At 42.4% G+C, this 18996-nt stretch overlaps 1 protein-coding gene across 1 annotated transcript in view; it reads left to right on the top strand.

The window, feature by feature from the left end:
• The first annotated feature begins 3889 nt into the window (after positions 1 to 3889).
• Positions 3890 to 18996, top strand: part of baiap2b (BAR/IMD domain containing adaptor protein 2b) — a 77912-nt gene continuing 62805 nt past the window's right edge. Inside the window, exon 1 of the mRNA XM_006793254.2 lies at positions 3890 to 4185. Within this exon, the coding sequence (XP_006793317.2) occupies positions 4111 to 4185 (75 nt within the window). The 5' untranslated portion in view covers positions 3890 to 4110. The remainder of the gene's footprint in view (positions 4186 to 18996) is intronic.

The following is an 18996-nucleotide window of genomic DNA, read 5'->3' as shown; positions in this document are numbered from 1 at the left end:
TGTTACCCCCCCATTCTGTGGCTTCTAGCATGTATGACTCAGATGAAAAGTACAGGCGCACCATGACCTTGCTCTGCTATTGTTCTGAAGGTGATTGAAGCTCATTCAGCTGAGGACGAAGCATCAGATAGATAGGGAGACATTAAATGGTCCCATCTCTAACCTTGAACCATTCTCTCCGACAAAGCCGATGTATTGACGAGTCTGAAATATCCTGAATTGCTTTTGTTCACTTCACACTGTTTTTTTTTTGTTGTTTTTTTTTGTTTTTTTGAATGGACTGAATCCATTCTGACTGCGCACTACAAGCCTTTTCGGAGGTGTGTGGGAGTGGGCGGCGCACAGACTGAATGTCAGAGCGCCGCGCTTGCTGATGAATCACAGACGTGGATCTAAAGCTGAGAGAAAAAGCCTGAGAGGACGATGATGAGTAGGCTTCACATGAAACGCTGCTGAATAGATGCTTCAGGTATGTAGGTGTGTATGTGTATCCTGCCCACCCGGAGTCTTGCCTACCTGATTACACCCCCACTGTACTGAATATACACACATGCAGAACTTTACTGAAGTGAAATGTCATTTTCAACAAGTTTATTTAAAGGCCCCAGTCCTAAAGGATCATTTTAAGTACTTTGTTTCCAAATTCTGACTAGAACTTAATTTTTACACTGTTTCCTGTGTTCCCCTTTCAGTTGCCCGTTCACTTCCTATCATCTCTCCATTTTTGGCTGTCTAATAAAAGGATGAAAAGCCCCCAGATTTATGAATAAAATGTCTCTAAATCACTAATTAGCTCACTGAAATGTTTTAAATGCTTAAAATGGACAAAAATACATTGGAAAGACATTACTTCTGGGCTGGCGCCTTCAGGTATGCTGATTGAAGCCACGTGGATACAGCTTCATATATGGACATACCACTCTGAGTGTCATCACAGTCCAATCTTAGCTTTTTTGAAACCAGAGGTCATGAAAATGTGTTAAATCTGACATAAATATGTAAACTGACACTGCATCCTCACGCAGTAACAGGTCATGTGTTATAAAGTGAGTCCACCCTAATTTGTTCCCTGTTTTATTTACCTTTTTGACACTGACAGAGATCATAGCTGACATATAAAGATCATGCTCTGATCATGAGCACATAAATTTGTTTGGAAAATCGTCAGCCTGTAAATTCACGAGATCACAGACCAAAGGAGCCAACGACTGTTGACTTCCATACAATCAGGCCTCCCATTTGCAACCAGATGTGTTGCTCCACGCTGGTTTTTTATCAAGACTGCATGGTTAAATCTGCATTGATCTCATAAGACAGCTCATAAGCGGTTTCATATGTTATATATTTAGAATAATACCAATCTTATCCTGCCAAAAACGCCACATCTCATAGATTATTTTGTGGTTTGAACCCCAGCCTCAAGTAGACCCCAGTTTAAACCAAAAGAAAATGTAAAAAGTACGTGTAAAGGAACAACCTTCAGCAAACCAATGTACTAACTGAGACTATTTTTAGGGGCTATATGCTCATTTTGGATTAAATGCCAGAAATTTGCATCAGAGGCATCAAAAGACTGGATAAGTTTAATGGTTAAATGCTTTGTGTTGTTGTTGTTGTCATTTCTTTAGTCTCAGGTCGTCATTTTTGCCACTTCACGCCTGACTTCAGTCTTAAGCCTCCAGCTTAGCTTATTTCTCAAACTACCCATGATTAATAATCAATGTCTTAATTAATTTGTGTACAATTATACTTCAGAATAGGTTGGATGTCAGCAAACATAATGGCAGCTCACATTCAATTACAGAAACTAATTGTGGGGATTGAATATTCACAGAGGAGTAAATCAATAGCCTCGCTGACAGTGGGAAGGCTGCTGTTTGCTCCAGCGAAGACCAAACATGCCTGATTGATTTCCACTAACTGTCTGCAGTTTGGTTTCCTCGGGACTCGCTCTAATCGGATGTGATGAACAAAACAAAATAAGTCTGTTCTGGTAGAGATCCACGGTGCCACTTTATTATCTGGTCTACAAGCTGCTCTTAAATATCTGCTCTATCTCACAAAACGAGAGAAAAAAAACGTGTTGCAGAAAAGAAAAAGGCATGACTGTCCTCTTTCGCACTTATCTTCTGTTATCTTCTGCTTCTGTCTCTTTTATTTAAATACATGCCCATTCAGCAGCTCTCAGATCGTGATGTGTGGGATTTCCCGGCCCACAATCCAGGGCTTACAAATCCAAGCAAACGTGGCTCCATCCCACTCATACCAACCAGAGCCCACTCACCCAACCGCCACACAAATATAGAGCAGGCACACATATGTGGGTAAAATCTTTCCCTGTTGTGGGTTTATTAAAACTTACATTTTTACAAAACAAACACACAAAAAAACCCTTTCCATTCTCTTACAGCCCCTTTTATGTAGAGGGAAGACTGAGCCGGAGGGTCTAAACGACTGAAATAATAAACACAGACTGAATAAATCACTATAAGAATAGGGATACTGGAAAATTTAATATTTGTACCGACTAAATGGATGAAGATTGTTGCGGTTTCTGTATGGAGCTGCTCAGTCAGGTCTTGTGAATGGTTGTAGCAGAGGAGGCGTGGGATGGCTGACACAGCAGAGCAGGTGTGGCTTCTTTAAAAGCTGTGCTGCATTTCTAGACTCAGTGCAAAGCATCATAACACAAGAGCACACTGCCTGGTGGTTTCAGTCATGATCACTTACAATATTAATAATAATAACACAAATTATTGGCTAGAGGGCGAAGGAATCGGGTTTTATTACAATTATCAGGAAAAAAAGATGCTTGATTACTGATAACTGAAACAAAAAAAAAATCACCCGACTTCAAGTCTTTAATGTCAAACAAGCTGTCTATACTCCCAAAAAGAAAAAAAGGTGATTCCTATAAAGTCTGTCAGTACAAACCAGCCTTTACATTTTAAATGAGATTAGTGCTTTTTAATAGGAGGAACTCAGCAGTGAAACCACCTGTCAGATTACCAAAAGCAGCTTCTAAAGCCATGAAAGAAAGCGTGTCAAAGTATCTGTGCTAATTTAATTAAAAATTGTATTTTACTGCTAAATCTATCCAAGCTGCCGCGCTGTCAGGGGCTCTGCTGTATCCAGCTAAATCAGAATATAAGGACCGACTGTATGATGTCATGATGAAGATTTTAGGGTGGGTTCTTTCAGGGATGTTTACGTGATTTTTTAAAATGTGGGGCCCATCAATTTTCTTTGTGTATCCAGTTCATGGTTGCAGCTGCCAGAGCGTATCCCAGCTGTCATAGGACAAGAGGCAGGATACAGCCCAGACAGGCTGTCAATATATGGCAGGATTAACACAACCGTTCACCCTCACACATTCACACCTACACCCAAAGTCCCCAGTTAACCTAATGCACGTCTTTGGAGGGATGAAGCTGGACTACCAGAGAGGAACCAACCAAGATTTGGGGGACACTGATTAGCTGTATTTAGGAGGACCACACCTTTTCTCCATACCTCCTCTGCCGTTTTGGGGTAGCACAGGTTTGGGGGTCCACGCAAATTTTACGGAGGCCAGTGCCACCCCTGGACTCCATTTTGGCTCCGTCCTTGCTTTGTTCTCTTTTAGATCCACATGCCAAAATCCAGTTTTGAGATTTTTTAACAAAGCGTATTTCTTATTTTTTTGGGGGAAATTCTTAAATTAACGTCTGCTTATTGTTAGGCTAACATCCGTTTTATCCTCCCCCCAGGCTTCAACGTGATACGCTGGAGAATGATGGCTCCTGCCGCTTCACCCTTATGTACTGTTGTAATTTAGGTCGCAAGTTACTCTATTTCCCACCGCCCTTGAAAGCAGCACCGCCCCTCTCAGAGTGAGTCCGCCTCTGCGCTCCAACCGAGAGGCACCGACTGACTGACTGGCTGCGTGGGGAGCCGGTGTGGGCGCAGCGGAGGACTTTCCTATAAAAGCAGGGATCCCACGACCAGACGCGCTCTTCTCTCCCAGTGAACGGCAGACAGGAGCCGCTCTTTCCCGCGAACAGCTGTTTCATTCCCCTTGTTACAGTTCGGAAAACCCTCCCAGCCTCATCCGAAAGGAAATCTTAGTCTATGGTTCTGACTGACACGCCTACAAGGATGTCCCGGACCGACGAGGTGCACCGTATAACGGAGAATGTCTACAAGGTAAGCCGGGCTGTTTGGTAGTTTGTTTCGGATCCGCTGACCGTGCGTCCTTCTGCCGCTCGGAGACACCTGCTGCACCGGTGAACCGCGGCGTTTAGAGGACGCTCTCAGAGGAGAGACAGCGGATAACTTTGTCTCAGCTGACCTGCACCGTGTCTTACCACTGTAGTAATAGAAGTGCCAGTTTATATATGCTGTGAAGGAATTCCCTGATAAAGGAAATGCGTCCTGAACAGCTCAAGTTTATTCATCGTTTTCCTACAGCTGATGCTCTGAGTTTGAACTGTTGGAGACGGATTTTAGTCTCAAAAGGTGAATAATTTGTCCTGTTTTAGCCTATAAGGTGTTATAAGTGATAATAAATCAGAGTCAGACCAGTCAAATCAGCAAAGTCACATTACAGCGATTAATAATGTTAGGAGTCACAAATTCCCGATAGATAATCAATGAGTCGAGGTGTAATTGATTTACATTGCTTGGCATGGAGTATTTGATTCGCCTTAGGGTTGAGGGAAAGGGTTGAACTGTGCCCAATGCTACAATGCTACATTTGCAATAATGATGAGGAAGCCAGTTATGTAAATGCTGCAAACTGACAGTTTGCCCTGGGGTGATTTATTTCAACACTATGCAGAACAGAAGCTGTCAGCCTCGGTGGTAAATCCTGCTGTGAGCAGGTGAACTTGACATTATCTGCCTCAGTGAGACTGATCATTAATTTATGGAGTCTGCGCATCCTAAAAGGGGGTCCCCGTTGGTCCCAGCAGTCTTCACATTTGGGCTTTTTTTCTTAAGGTGTCTGTGCTGTTGATAGTTGGATCACTTCAGAGAGAAAGGACAAAGTCATTATCAGCGTGGTGGTATTTGTAAAAGTCAACTGTAATTTTGCACTCTGGATGCCCCAAATTGGCATTCAATTTGGGATCTGAATTGCTGGTTGGAAAAGTCACGCTCAGGTTTTTGCTCTGCAGAAAAGAAAACAAACTGCTTCTCGGTGTCAGAGGTTTCTTAAATATCTCAGCGTGCGCTTGAGCAGACCACCCTGCACTTGTTGAAAGATGAGAGGCAAAACGTGGCAAATGATTGTGTCCTTCATTTTTATTTCCACAACAAAGCTCCTTTTCAGCAGTGTCTGTGGTGGAGGTGGAGAAGTGTTACTCTTGACTTTCACTGCACTCAGGGCAGCTTTCCAGGCGAGGTAGATTTCAGCAATGGAAGTACGACAAGAGCTTTCCTTTTATGTGAGGAGACTTGTCACCGTTCCATACGCCTCCGCAAAAATGCTCGGAGAGAAGAGTCGGAGTGCCTAAAAGCTTCTTCGTGCAGGGCACGACTTGGTGGATGCAGGAGGAGAAGGGCATGTGTGCTTACTGAGCCAAAGATGTACTTGAAAGGGGGGTTTGGTTCAGCGAGAGTTCATGGTTCCTTGTGTGACAGAGGCGGGATGGTGTAACATGACATTACCATTTAGGCTGCCAAGGAAATGATAGGAATTTTTTCAGACTGGGGCCGACTTCAGCCAACACACAGATACACAAACCCTCAAAAGACTCTAACAAGGGATCAGAGGGGCACAAGCAGGAGGCTAGCTGTCTTATGTTGCGACCTGTGGGTGGGTTCTATAGCCTGAGCTGGATAGAAAACTGCAGAGAGGAGGAGGAGGAGGAGGAGGAGGAAGATGATGAAGGAGGATAGGTGGTTGCGTGACGGAGAAGTAGGCAGTGTTGTGATAGGTTTATTAGTCAGTTGATGACAAATTATCTTAAATTTATTCGCTGAAGTTAATACTTTAAATTGCATTACTGATGTGATACTGATACTTTTTACTAATCTGTTACATTGTTAATGTTAATGTACACTAATTTGTTACATTAACAAGCCGTCCCTCCAGAGCCTAACTTTGTGACTTAAAACACACCAAATCAATTATATTGTTAAACATATTAATTTATATTTAAAAGCAAAATAATGAAAGACAACTGAATAAAGATTTTAAAAAGTGTTTTGCACTAGTTTGGTTTTAGCTCAGTGTGCAAGTCTTTACTGCCCAGAAAGCCACAAGAGATTACAATAGAAGAGTTTAATGTCAAATACTCTTCCTGATGCAACCCCAAAGGGAATTTGTGTCTGTGGCCGCAAGCGAATGTGTTAACCGCTACACCGGGGATGTTTCATTTTGCATCAAAGGCCACATGCAGCCCCCTTTATTTAGTTTTTACTGGGGTGAAGCAGTAAAACTGCCCTTTCTGTCAGTGTAAAGAGGTTTATCTGCACAGTTAATCCCCAGAATATCTTAATAATATGAAAAAGAAGTGCACTTTCAACAGAACATCTCAGTTTTCCTACATAATAAAGAAATGCCGCTGTAGTAAATCTGTCAGCACATATCTTTGGGCTTAAATCTTTGCTTAATGGTGATGGGGGTGGTCTTCTTTATCTGCGAAGTGGTCCAGTCGGCCAGATTGGAGCAGGCCTTATGTTTGATACCCCCCACTACACCATTGGAAAGACATGTACAGCATGGTGATGTTAATTGCAGCCATGTTAGTCTCTCCTTCCTCTGTGATTGCACCTCCTCACACACGGAGTGGAGCAGACGAGGAAATGAAACGCCTCCAAACTGCCGACTCTTTGCTGTCCCTTTCCCCGCACTCTCGCTCCTGCTGAGGTGTGTCGTAGTAAAAACAGAACTGACCTGATGTGACTGGACAGCTCCGTTGATTGACTCCGTTTTTGTTGGATAAGTCAGGCAAACTGAATGTGCCGCTGACCCTTTGGTCATAAGAAATGTCAGATAAACTGCCAAATGTTTATCACAAGGAAACTCATGTTGGATTAAAAAGATGAAAAAGAAAAAATGTGACCATCAGTTTCAGCTTCTGTGAAAATCTGTGTTAGGCTGCGGTTTTGTCTTGTCCAAAGAACGCCCTGCTCAGGGGCCGGGTATGAAAATGCCAACCTGCAGAAATGCAGCTCTGGGTTTTCTTCCTGTCATCAGCAGGCTGAAGCAGAGCGCTGCTGCCAGTCTGACCCCTGATGGGGGGCTGACTGCAGGAGGCTGATGCTCACTGGTGTGGCAGTTGGTAGTGTAATGGCAGGCCTTGGGGTGTGTTATTGCTGGTCCAATGAGCTTTGTGTGGGACTGCTAAAGAAACTAACAGGTCTTTATTAATTCATTATAAGCATGGAAGATGAAAAGGCCCGAAGGTGCTAGCTTCAACAGCATGTACCCACAGAGGGCATGCCTCTGTGTAAAGTCCCCAGTTTAAATTAGACTTTGACTTGCCTTTAATGATTGAAAACACTAGTTAGGCTACACCAATTCTGTGGTGCACATTCATAGACAATTAGCTGAGAGGCTGATTGAATCTTATCATGTTCTGGTTATGTCAGGTTATTCCACCTTTTCCTCAGACTATTATTTGCACATTTTACCTAAGTGTGTTTGAAAAAGCTTTATTAGTTATTGATATGAAGTGGATACAATTTATAGAACAGAAAACAGTCCGAGAAAGGTGTTACTTGTATTTTGGGGCAAAAAATACTTCTTTTTGTTTTAATGTGTCAGTGTTGGTGAGCGGCTGCCTTTAATTGCCACATGGAGGTGGATTTAATTATGAGTGGAGAAAGGTCACCTATTATTCTGCTCTATGGTGGTCAAAGACTAAAAGTGTTTATCTAGAGAGTTTATGTTCCTCCATTGTGCATCGTACTTGGTAACAAGCAGCTATGAAGAGAATCCCTCTTCCTGCAGAAGACATCCATGGCAGGTGAGTGCTTTAAGAAAGTAATAATAAAATAACCTGTGTATGCTCTTTTGGAATAACAATAAAGCATTCATCATCTGCATTTAGTTGACTTGAGCAGTGACAGTAAGGGTTTTGCTCTGCAGCTCGCAGAACAACAGCTGCTGCAGTCCAAGATGCTCTTTAGCAGCGGCTGAACTTTGAAAATACAACTTTGAGGATTGTCTGCTAGTAATTTGATGTTGTTCTTTTATAGGGTTGAAAGCTGTAATTAAATTACAGATGTCATTGTGAAGCGGTTAAAATACCTCCAAGAGTATTATGTGGTAAATACGACGGTTGTTTTTAATCCTTTGTGTTTCTAGCACACAATGACCCTTTGGTGGATGAACGCTGGTTTTGTTTTCTCTGCCTCCTGTTGTTTTCTTTGTTTGCCTGACTGTTAGCTGCCGGAGCAAAATAACTTGGACTCAACAGCAGAAGACCAAAGTCTTAACCTCTCTGCTCTGCTGCTGAAACGCAAGATGCTGAATCTAATTTTTGGATGACTCACATCAGTGGATGCGAGTGAGTGAGTGAGTGTGTGTGGGCAGTAGTGCCTCATGACTGTGTGTGTTTCACTTGTTTGTCAGCTCCCGTACTGTACTGCGAGAGTGGCTGGCACTGTGTGGTTTTAGTTTCTGATGTGAGATTGCACATCATCACAGAGCCAAACTATGAAGTGAAGTTATCGGTCTGCGTGGATTGAAATGTCAAGACAAAAGTCCCAGAGGACTGTGTGTAGATACTACACGGAGACGCGTTTGCTACCCACTGACAGTATGTGTACGCTGCGTTTCCTCGGGTTGTTGTGGTTGCTGAACAAATGCCATCTGTGTGTTTGTTCAGGAGTGTATTCAGCCAAGCATTGTAATCCCAGGAGTACTGCAGGCTCAGGTTGTTGAATGAAGCTCGAGTGTCAGGGCGAGGCTGCCTCCATTGTTTGAGGTGTTTGATGGTGAGAGTGGACTAAAGCGAGATCAGTGGGTCAGTTAATGTTTGGTTTTTTTTGTGGTGTGTTTGTGGTATTTGTATATGCATTGAGCCATTTTAAAGTTTTTCTACTGGCCACGCAGCACAAGTTGTGTGTTTGAAAGACCACATAATACCTTATCAATGCGTTAGAGCACTTTGCTCTCAGATTGTGGCCTTACTTGTGGTTCCTAGATTATTTAAAAGTAGAATGGGAGGCAGAGCCTTCAGCTTTAAGGCCCCTCTTCTGTGAGATCAGCTCCCAATTCGGATTTCAGAGGCAGACGCTATCTCTACTTTTAAGATTAGGCTTAAAACTTTCCTTTTTGATAAAGCATATAGGCTGGATCAGGTGACCCTGCTGCTGGGGGATTCCCATGATGCACTTGGTGTTTCTCTTTGCCCTCTGTGTTTATGCTTCACTCTGCATTTAATCATTAGCAATTATTAAACTCTGGCTCTCTCTCATGTAGTTTGCCTTTTGTCCTATCTGCCTCCAATCAACCCCCAATCAACTGGCGAATCACAACAACAGTTGCCTCAAGGTGTTTTATATTGTAAGGTAAAGATGCTAGAATAGTACGAGGACTCGCTCATGGGGGCTTGTTTGAGGGTTGGACTATATAAAAGCGACTGTTATGGTCAGTGTTGGTCAAGTTACTTGAAAAAAGTAATCAGTAACTAATTACTGATTACTTCCCCCAAAAAGTAATCCTGTTACTTTACTGATTACTTATTTTCAAAAGTAATTAATTACTTAGTTACTTTTTAAAAACACGATTTACAACCTGAATAGGTGATAAAGCGATAGATCTTTCAGCCCAATTCTACTTTTTCTGCATAATCATCATACAAAATGTAATCAAATGGAAAAGTCTCTTTTTAAAACTTGTTTTATTAGTTTTAATCTTTTAACTTTATGCATCAAGCAAAATGTAATTATATGCAACATTCTCTGACTGGAAGAAATGTGTTTAATATTTAACATAAAATAATTTTTTGTGTTTACACTCAGTCTTTCAAATAGATGCAAGTAAAACACAGCAGAAAATAAATAAAGTCAAAGACTAGCGGTCCTGTTGCTCTATTTTCACCTGTAAAGCAGGAGTGGGGTAGGCGGAGGTTTACCCTGGTGCAGGTGTGCAGCGGTCAGTGGAAGAATCCGTGAGTTTCTCTGTGAGTTTCCCATTACGTCGTAGCTACTCGGTGCTTGTTTGGAAGTTTAGGGGTTTTTTCGGTGTAAAAAGAAGTTTTCTTCCCACGCACAACGGACACTAATGTTTTTGTCACTTTTTATGGAATCAAACTCAAAGTAAGGTCAGTACTTCCACGCTTTAAACGCTGCACGCTCATACTCTCTCTGCACTCGATATATGATCCATTGTTGATCTGCACACAGCTGTTGTTACGAAAGTTGCACTCGCTTACGTCACTGTCATGAGACATTCTCGCAAAAAATCACGGTTTTAGTAACGCAGTAACGCAGCGTTCCTACGGGAAAGTACCGGTAATCTAATTACCGTTTTTGCAATAGTAATCCCTTACTTTACTCGTTACTTGAAAAAAGTAATCGGATTACAGTAATGCATTACAAGTATCGCGTTACTGCCCATCTCTGGTTATGGCCATTTGGCACCGATCTCAACTAAACACTGTACAAAGTAATTATTAATATCTATATATTGTTCACTGCTTTTTATAGTGAACAAGCTGGAACATACAGAGTCCTGCTTCTGTAAGTGTTTGGATTTGGACTGTTGGTTGAGCCATGGGTGTTTATCTTTTTCAGTCAACAAAAGAAAAATCATAGATTCATTGATAAAAATAAGTGATAACTTCATGCCTTGTTTTGTTGCTTAAAGCAGAACTGCAGTGAATGATTTTCTGAGGAGAAATTATTATTTGAGGCAGTTGTCAAAAGACAGGATTGATATATAGACAGGTGCTTGTTTGCTTCCCTGTAAGATATACAGGTGATGACAGAAACCATCCCACCTCTGATTCTCCTGTTATTGACAGGAGCTTTCAAAGTGTCTCAATTGCAGCATCAATCTCTCCTTAAGAGGCTATGTTAGTTTTTGTATTGCCTGACTGTCACCAGGGAATGTTATCAACTGATTGGAGTCATAAATCCCTCCGTAAAATACTGTCGTACTATCAGGTCCAACTTCCGAAAGACATAAGGCAGTCCTCCTACTAAGCCCAAAGTATTTCTTCTCCAGGGAGGAATTTTTGTCGCGTGTGCGTGTTTTGGGAGTGTTGTGAGTAATACTACCGAACACTTTATCCCCACTGTCACACGTACAATCTGTCAGGTTTTTTTTCTCTATGAACACAGACTTTGTGGACGAATAAGCAGAGAACTGCTATCAACGTTAATCGTTTCTGGTTATTTTTAGAACTTCTGTTCTTGTTACCACAACCTTTTATTAGTTCATTGCTTTCTTATTAGAGTTCTCACCTCAGCTCATAAGCTAGTGGATAGTTGTTGTTGGAGGCAAAGCACCACAGGTGAGAAGCAGGACATCTGCCAGGAAATTGAACCTTAGAGGTTAGCAGTGGATTGACTGAGGAAGTGAGGGGGTTTTGGCAGAGACCTCTCAGCAGGATTTCTTCCTCCTCCTTCTTTCACACCACAAAAGGATATTTCTGGGTCGAGTCCCACCTCTGGACCGATCGGGTAGATTAAACCAGTCTGGTCATTTTTCCTTTTGTTCACATTTGAAAGGTTGTCTGAGGTGAAAACAAGCCTCCGGCCTCTTTGCTCATGTGCATAAAAACCTATTGAATCCAGATGCTTTGCTTAGGCCAGATTACTCCAGTGTAATTGTTTCAAACCAGTGATTTTCTTCTCTGATTAGTCACAGTGCTTTCAGCGCTTTTGTCTCTGTTCAGCGTTATATCGCAGGCTTTGTGCTTCAGTCCCTGCAGAAAACTGTGCCTCCTCAAGCTTCAGGGTTTGTTCTAGCTTTGTGTGTCTTGTCACTGATCGTTGGGCAGCAGTCGTGTTTGTGAGCGTCACAGTGACGCTCTCTGACAGCGTTGTGGGGTTATGTAAGAGGGGAGCGGTGCAGGTAGAAGGGGATGCAGTTATGCACATGTTTGATATAAAAGTTAATTTAATTTATGTTTTCAGAGTCACGGCTAACACTTTGTGGCGCTTTTATTTGTTGTGCATTGACTGATTAAATGTATAGTACATATTCATGAAAGTGGAGCAGCTAAAGTGCCTGATGCTTATGTGCATATGAGCACTGGACAAACAACCTAGTTGTAGAGCTGCAAAACTTTTTTCCTAAGTAAGTAAAAAAAAAATTGTTAGCATGTAGCTAACAAGAGTGCCAGATGCCAAGAATTTGCCGATCCTAAATTTCCACAGTTTCTCTATTTACACAGATCTCGCAAGTAGGGCTGGGCCATATCATACCGTTCACGGTAATACCGGTGTAATGTTGGGTAACGATAAGAAAATGAAATATCGCGATATAATATGGGTAAAACGCGCGTGCGCAGTTTACATACGCACATGGCGGCGACAGAGAATGAGAAGAGCGAAAGCGGATCTTTGAATGACAGGTGAACCAACTGGTTTGTTAAAATGCTGTAACTTCAGTGGTGGAACTGCTTTAGCTTTCATCCGTCAGATACACAACAAAGCACTATGTTTGGTAGCGCATGCTAGCGGGCCGTCGTTATTACCATGTTGTTTGGAAAATACGGCGCACTTAAAATCAATCCTTTGATTTTTCTGAAAGTCGACAGTGCCCCTTATAATCCCGTGTGCCTTATGTATGAACTCTGGTTGTGTTTACTGACCTCGAAACTATCTTATGTGCACGGCGCTCGAAAATCTGTCAGATGTTTTAGTGCGACTTTGCTAAGCTACGAAGCCGCACCGCTTGATGGATTGTCAGAGCATTACAGCTATTGTAGGCGGAGCCTCGCGGAGTGATACGTACTGTGCTTCAACACAATATTACCGTATTGTGTGTGTATAACTGTTTTTAAGTGTTGTGGATATTATACATGGTTATGCTGAGGATATGTCGACCAGTTTCCACTGGAAATGCCTTTTGGTTAAACTGTCAGCGAGGAATTTGCATTTGCACTGTTAATTTTAATGCACTTAAAAAAGCTGCTTGTGTAAGTGAAAATACAGTGATGTTTTTTGGGGTTTTTTGCACTAATAAAGTTGAGGAGTTGTAAAGTATTTTGTCTAGTGTCAATTATATCGTCAGTTATATCGTTATCGCAAATTTTCAAATGTATATCGTGATAAACATTTTTGGTCATATCGCCCTGCTCTACTCGCAAGTATTAATATGATGGTACAATTTCAGTTTCTGTCAAACAGTCATTGCTTTTATTAAATTTGCATCAGCAGTTTGGTGCAACTGCAGCTTACAGTACTTCAGGACAGTATTTCTTAGCTTTAGTGGTTTAAAAAACACTTCCAGCATAAAACCAACAATATTGTATCCTAATGCTTCACTTATGATGCTTAATGCATCTGTTGCTGTTTATTATTTTTTATGTACATCTACTTTCTTCGTTTTTGCGAGAAATCCCATACAAGATGATTTCACACAAAAACACTCACAGTGTTCTACTGCTTAACACAAATATCTAATCAGCCAATCACATGCCAGCAACTCACCGCGTTCACACATGTAGACATGATCAAGGCAACTTGGTGAAGTTTAAACTAAGCATGAGAAAGAAACTGAATTTAAGTGAATTTGAATACATTATGGAGTATTTCAGATTTTCCCACACAGCCCATCTGTAGGGTTTACAGAAAACACTCTCAAAAAGTGAGCAGCAGTTTTGGATAATGAACAGACTGCTTTGAGCTGATAAAAAGGCAACAGTAACTCAAATAAGCACTCACGACAACCAAAGTATGCAGAAGATCATCTCTGAATGTATAGCACATTGTTGTTGGAGGCCAGCGGGCTACAGCAGCAGAAGAACACAGTAGGTGTCAGTTAAGAACAGGAAACTGAGGCTACAGTTCGCAGGGGCTCACCAAAATTGGACAATAGAAGATCCAGGGGTGGGGCTTCTGTTGGCTGCTTCCAGCAGGATAACACATCAAAGCTCAGATCATCTCAAACTGCTTTCTTGAACATGACGGTTCAAATGACCTCCACAGTCAGCAGATCTCAATCCTTTGGGATGTGGTAGAATGGAAGATTGGCATCACGTGTGCAGCTCATAAATCTGCAGCAGCTGTGTGATGCAGTCACATCAATAAGGATAAAAATCTGAGGATGTTTCCAGCACCTTGTTTAATCTGTGCTATGGAGAGTTAAAGGTTTTCTGAAGGTAAACAGATATCCAGCAACGTGTACCTAATAAAGTGACCAGTTCAGATCAAGAAGGTAGTGAGGTAGTAATAATTTTACAGCTGCAAACTCAGTTTTTGCCTGTTTAACCCCGGCTCAGTACTGAGTGTCGAAAGAAGACCTTCCTCTTTTCCTCACAGGGCAGATGATGTTTAAGATGGCTAGCAGCTGTAGCTAAGCGTTTTACGTTGTTAATATTGTGCATGTTTGGCTAGTCATCTGTGGGAGTAAGAAGAACACCCACAAAGAACAAAATGTACCCAGAAAAACGAGATGCTTTTTGGGTTTCAGCGTTTTTACCTCTTAAATGTGTGGACTTGAAATTCTTAGAAATATCAGTGAGCTGTGAGCGTCCTTTATGCTGTTTTACATTTCTTTACACAGACTACACAAACTGGACCCTAAATCAACATCCAGAAGGCGTCAGCTCAGTGCAGCTGCACAGTGCATGGAGTTGCACTCTGTATTATTTAGATTTCACCAACTGCTCTGTCTGCAGCTTCCATAGCTGTCATGCAACATAACTGCCGGCGTCTGCTGTGTGTCTGCAGCATGTCAGCAGCCTTTAGCACATTGGTAAGTTATCTAACTTGAGCTGGAGGGAGATAGATAAGGAGAGGTGGAGGCTGCCAGGGAGCAGGGGCTTGGCAGAGGATGAAAGGAAAGTTGCAGGGATTGGATCTCAATAGAAAGAGTGTGAGGAGACAAGAGTGTGGATCCCCTGTTCTGCTCTTTTCTTTTCTTAAACTAATTAGACTGTAATTAAAGGGGAAAGGCCTGAGGGGTGAAGGAAAAGCAGGTGTTTATGGAAGATTGCTGTGTGTATGTGTGCTTGTTCGATTGGAGATGTTGCTCTGGAGTGGCTTTTAAAGTGAAATTTGAGGTTGAGAGAAGAAGAGAGGGGATGAAGATGTGCTTAGAGGGGTTTAAAAAGCAGAAATGTGTCATTATCTGATCCTTTCGTTACTAACACACACACAGAGTCTGCTTTGAGATAAACGGCACATCTTGGCATCACACGTGTGCTGATACGCTTTCATATGTTGTACCCTTGCGGAGGAAGCGGTGCCAAGATGAATTTACGGCGTTCACGAATACTTTGTGGGAACATATGTGATCGCGTGAACATGCGTTCGTTCACGTGCAAATCTGAGGACAACTGGTGCACCGGCTGAATCAGATGCGTCACTGTGAGGCGATGATGATGATGATCTCCTTCCTTCAACACGGCAGCCGTGGAGACTCCCTCTCTTTCCATTACCCCCCCCCTTCCTCTCTCACCTCCTCGCTCTCGCCTCTCCTACCACCCCGTCAGCTTTCCTGTGGTATGAGCTGAACGTGAGGCGAATAAAAAAATGGGTTGCCCTGTCACGGAAGGGGGGAGATTCCAGCACTTCCATATATGGCTGCCGGAAGTTCACCCCTCCCTCACTCCTTCCAAACCTGCATCTGTGGAATAGGGGGCGCTGACTCTCCTGCTGCTTGCCTGCACACAGATAAGAGCTCATCTGAAAGGGAAATTGGCTGACTTCACACACATTCACGTGCACGTGCACACACACGGCATATCGGCGCTGTATTTGCGTCTCCTGAGGGCGTTGAAGCAGGGCGGCTTTAGCGCCGTGATTGTCACACTGGCTGAGCAGAGGCAAATAACGTCCATTTTCTGGAAACAAATAATAAGGGACAGCAGCAAAGCACTAACGGTACATAACGGTGCATATATCAGCTCATCACTCCCACATACGGTATATAATGCAGTACGGGACTGCTAATGGCTTTCTTCACATTAGCAGCAATGTTATGCACTGCTTCTTTTGTGCGGTGCGTCACATGCTTTAAAGCTTTGGTGATTGGGAGCTCTAAACCCCCCCCCCCCCCCCGCATATGTGTTTGTTGATATGTGATGGATGATCAGCAGCACGGTCTTCAGTCAGAAGGCTTCTCAGTTCAGTTTGTGTCAGACTTAAAATTCTATTTATGCTCTTTGTCCAAAAATAATTAGACACGTCAATCTACATAAAATAAGTTGTATTTTGTATTTATGGCACGACGTACATTGATTATTTTACATAACCAGCAGAAGCGTTGATGCGCTCAGCGGCTACAACCAGCCCGCATCTGAAGCCATAACACTAATGTAAGCTATACCCACGAGAGCTCAACATCACAGGTAGCCCTTTTCTACATATCAGTGTAATCTAAGTAAATTTAACAGATTCCTAGATTTTGTTTAGGAAGGTGGTAACATTTCCTTTGTGCTCGGCCTGCCAGACTGCTGGGAGAACCGCTGGATGGGAGGTTGGAGAGCTAACTTATCCGCTAAGGTCAGAAAACGTGGATGTGACGTACATATACAGCTGAACAGACACCTGCTAATTACTGCTAAGTAAACGATTAATACCAGAATCCATCTTTGTATCTGGAGATGGTAAGGCGGGAAAAACAGAAATATAAGAATATGATCGAATTCATAATTTGAATTTGAAACTAAAAACTCATCACTTGTGTTTTGGCCTGTGTCCCAACACTCCACCAGATTTAATTAAAATGTATTACTGATTTTTCCTCCTGAATGTCTTGTGGGCTTACACACGGACAAACAAACAAACAAGACTGAAACCATGGCTGCACTTTTCTCCATCCAACCCTTGAAAATGACAAATACAGTGAATGCAGTAAGGTGTATTCTCTAACCGTACTGTTCTTTGTTAGTTTTACCCTTTGGGGGTGATATTTGTTGGTTTCTGTCTCCACAATCTGCTTAAGGGCTGCCTGCAGGCATCTGTACGAGCAGCATTCAATAACCTCCACCAAGGCTGAGCATTCCCTCCACACCATGCATGAACTGAGTCACCGGATCCAGAAAGAGATGAAAGACTGTCCCCCAGTTTTCTTATTTAAATTGATGTGTTTGTGAAGATGTAAATTGTCCGATCAATTCTCGTGTCTTCATAGTAAAAATTCTTAGACAAATGCAGATCTGATTTTGACACTAAAACAGTCCCTCTGTGTTGGGCAAAGCCCGGCTTCTGGTAATATTATCATGCAAATCCATTTATACCTGTCTGAGTAATCCTTCAGACAAACAGAGAAACAGACGAGCTGAACATCCTCGGTACAGGTAATAAGCGTCCAGGTGAAACACGCAGCTGAATTGGACCCAAGTTCTCATCATTTTTACTACTTCAGTTTGAACTTTCACATTAGGAGCAAGTGGCCTTGAAATTGTTGTCTCCTCATTAAAGAGCGCTTGGCTTACTCCCGCTTATCTGATTTGTTCAAATGTTCACAAGAGACACTAAAGCACCTGAGGTGATGCCAGCATCCATTTTAATCAGATTCCTGCCGTTTGGAACGTTTCCACCGTGAGAATAAAGACCTCTCTGTGGTTATCGTGGGACTTTGTGATAAAGCACACACAAAAAACAGAACAGCCAGACGGAGACCTAATATGTGAACAAACACAATGATCGTGGTACCTATGCTAAAAATGTCATGTGGTGACCACAAACCCCCGTCTGTACCATGTCTGGGAATGTTTCAACACCAGCTGACGCCATGAGAAACAGCAGTATATGAAGATAAGTCACGCTCACGCGCACACACGCACAGTAAAACCTGATGACAGGAGGTCACCTTGACATGTGACTGTAGTCAAATACACACCAGCGCCGCAAGAGCCCTCCCCATTTCCGTGGCAACCACATAGAGCAGATGACCTTTCCTGTGTGTGTTTAATCTGGTTACATTTTGTATCCCACCCAGACGGGAGAACAAAGTGGAAACTTTCCTTATCAACTGCTGACAGTTTGGTGTTTTTGTGGTTGTTATCCAGGAGCTTTCTCCTTCAGAAACACAGTTGAAACTTTTGTTTCAAGAAACAAAGGTTTTCTTTAAGATAATAGTTTTATGAAACCAACCTGCGTACTGCAGACCACAACTCTGCTTTAGTTGTGGTCAAAATATGACGTTAGTGCTATTTTCTTTGTAAGGTAGAATGGGTGGAAAAAGTTGAGGTCATTAAAATAAGCAATAAAAAAACACTGCTTTTGCCATAATGATGTTTTAAAATATTACAAATACATCAAGAAAAGTTCCCCCCCCCCAACCCCGTAACTCCCAAGCTGCACATCAGATATGGACCTTTTTCTTTCTTCTTCAAAGGAAGGAAAGGAACCCGGGAGGCATCCTTATCAGATGAACACACCTTCTTAGATGGCTCTTTCTGACATCTGTAAAACTTTGACTGATACTTTGGTTTGCAGACACAGACATGATGGCTGAGTAGTTGTTTCTGTTATAATTAATTGAAGTTGGCTTGCGCAGTTGATGCATTGTAGTGTAAACGCTGAGTAGGTCCATGCAGTCCCTCACACGCTGCAGAACGCAGCAGCCCTGCATCTATGACCTTACTCTTTTGGCCTCTACCCAGCTGAGGGTTGGATGATAGAAGCACCAGCTCAGCTTTCTTCATGCCAACAGTACAACACAATACCCACATTACTGCAGGTGCCAGTCCAGTCTGCTGGCCCATCTTGCAAACAGTTTTGTTTTTTAAAGAACGATGAAGTTTTGGGGGTTCCTGATCAGCCAACCAGAAGAAAGAACATCTATTTTCATTAAATACTAACAGTAAATAACTTGAGCTGGTGGCTTTCACTCATTTATTTTTGCATTTTTTTTGTAGACTGTCTGTTTCGGTC

Source organism: Neolamprologus brichardi, chromosome 8 (genome assembly GCF_056152115.1).
Source record: "Neolamprologus brichardi isolate AB-2024 chromosome 8, ASM5615211v1, whole genome shotgun sequence".
NCBI classification, from domain to species: Eukaryota; Metazoa; Chordata; class Actinopteri; order Cichliformes; family Cichlidae; genus Neolamprologus; species Neolamprologus brichardi.
The sequence above is the reverse complement of the archived record's forward strand: the minus strand, read 5'-3'. Positions and strand labels throughout refer to the sequence as shown.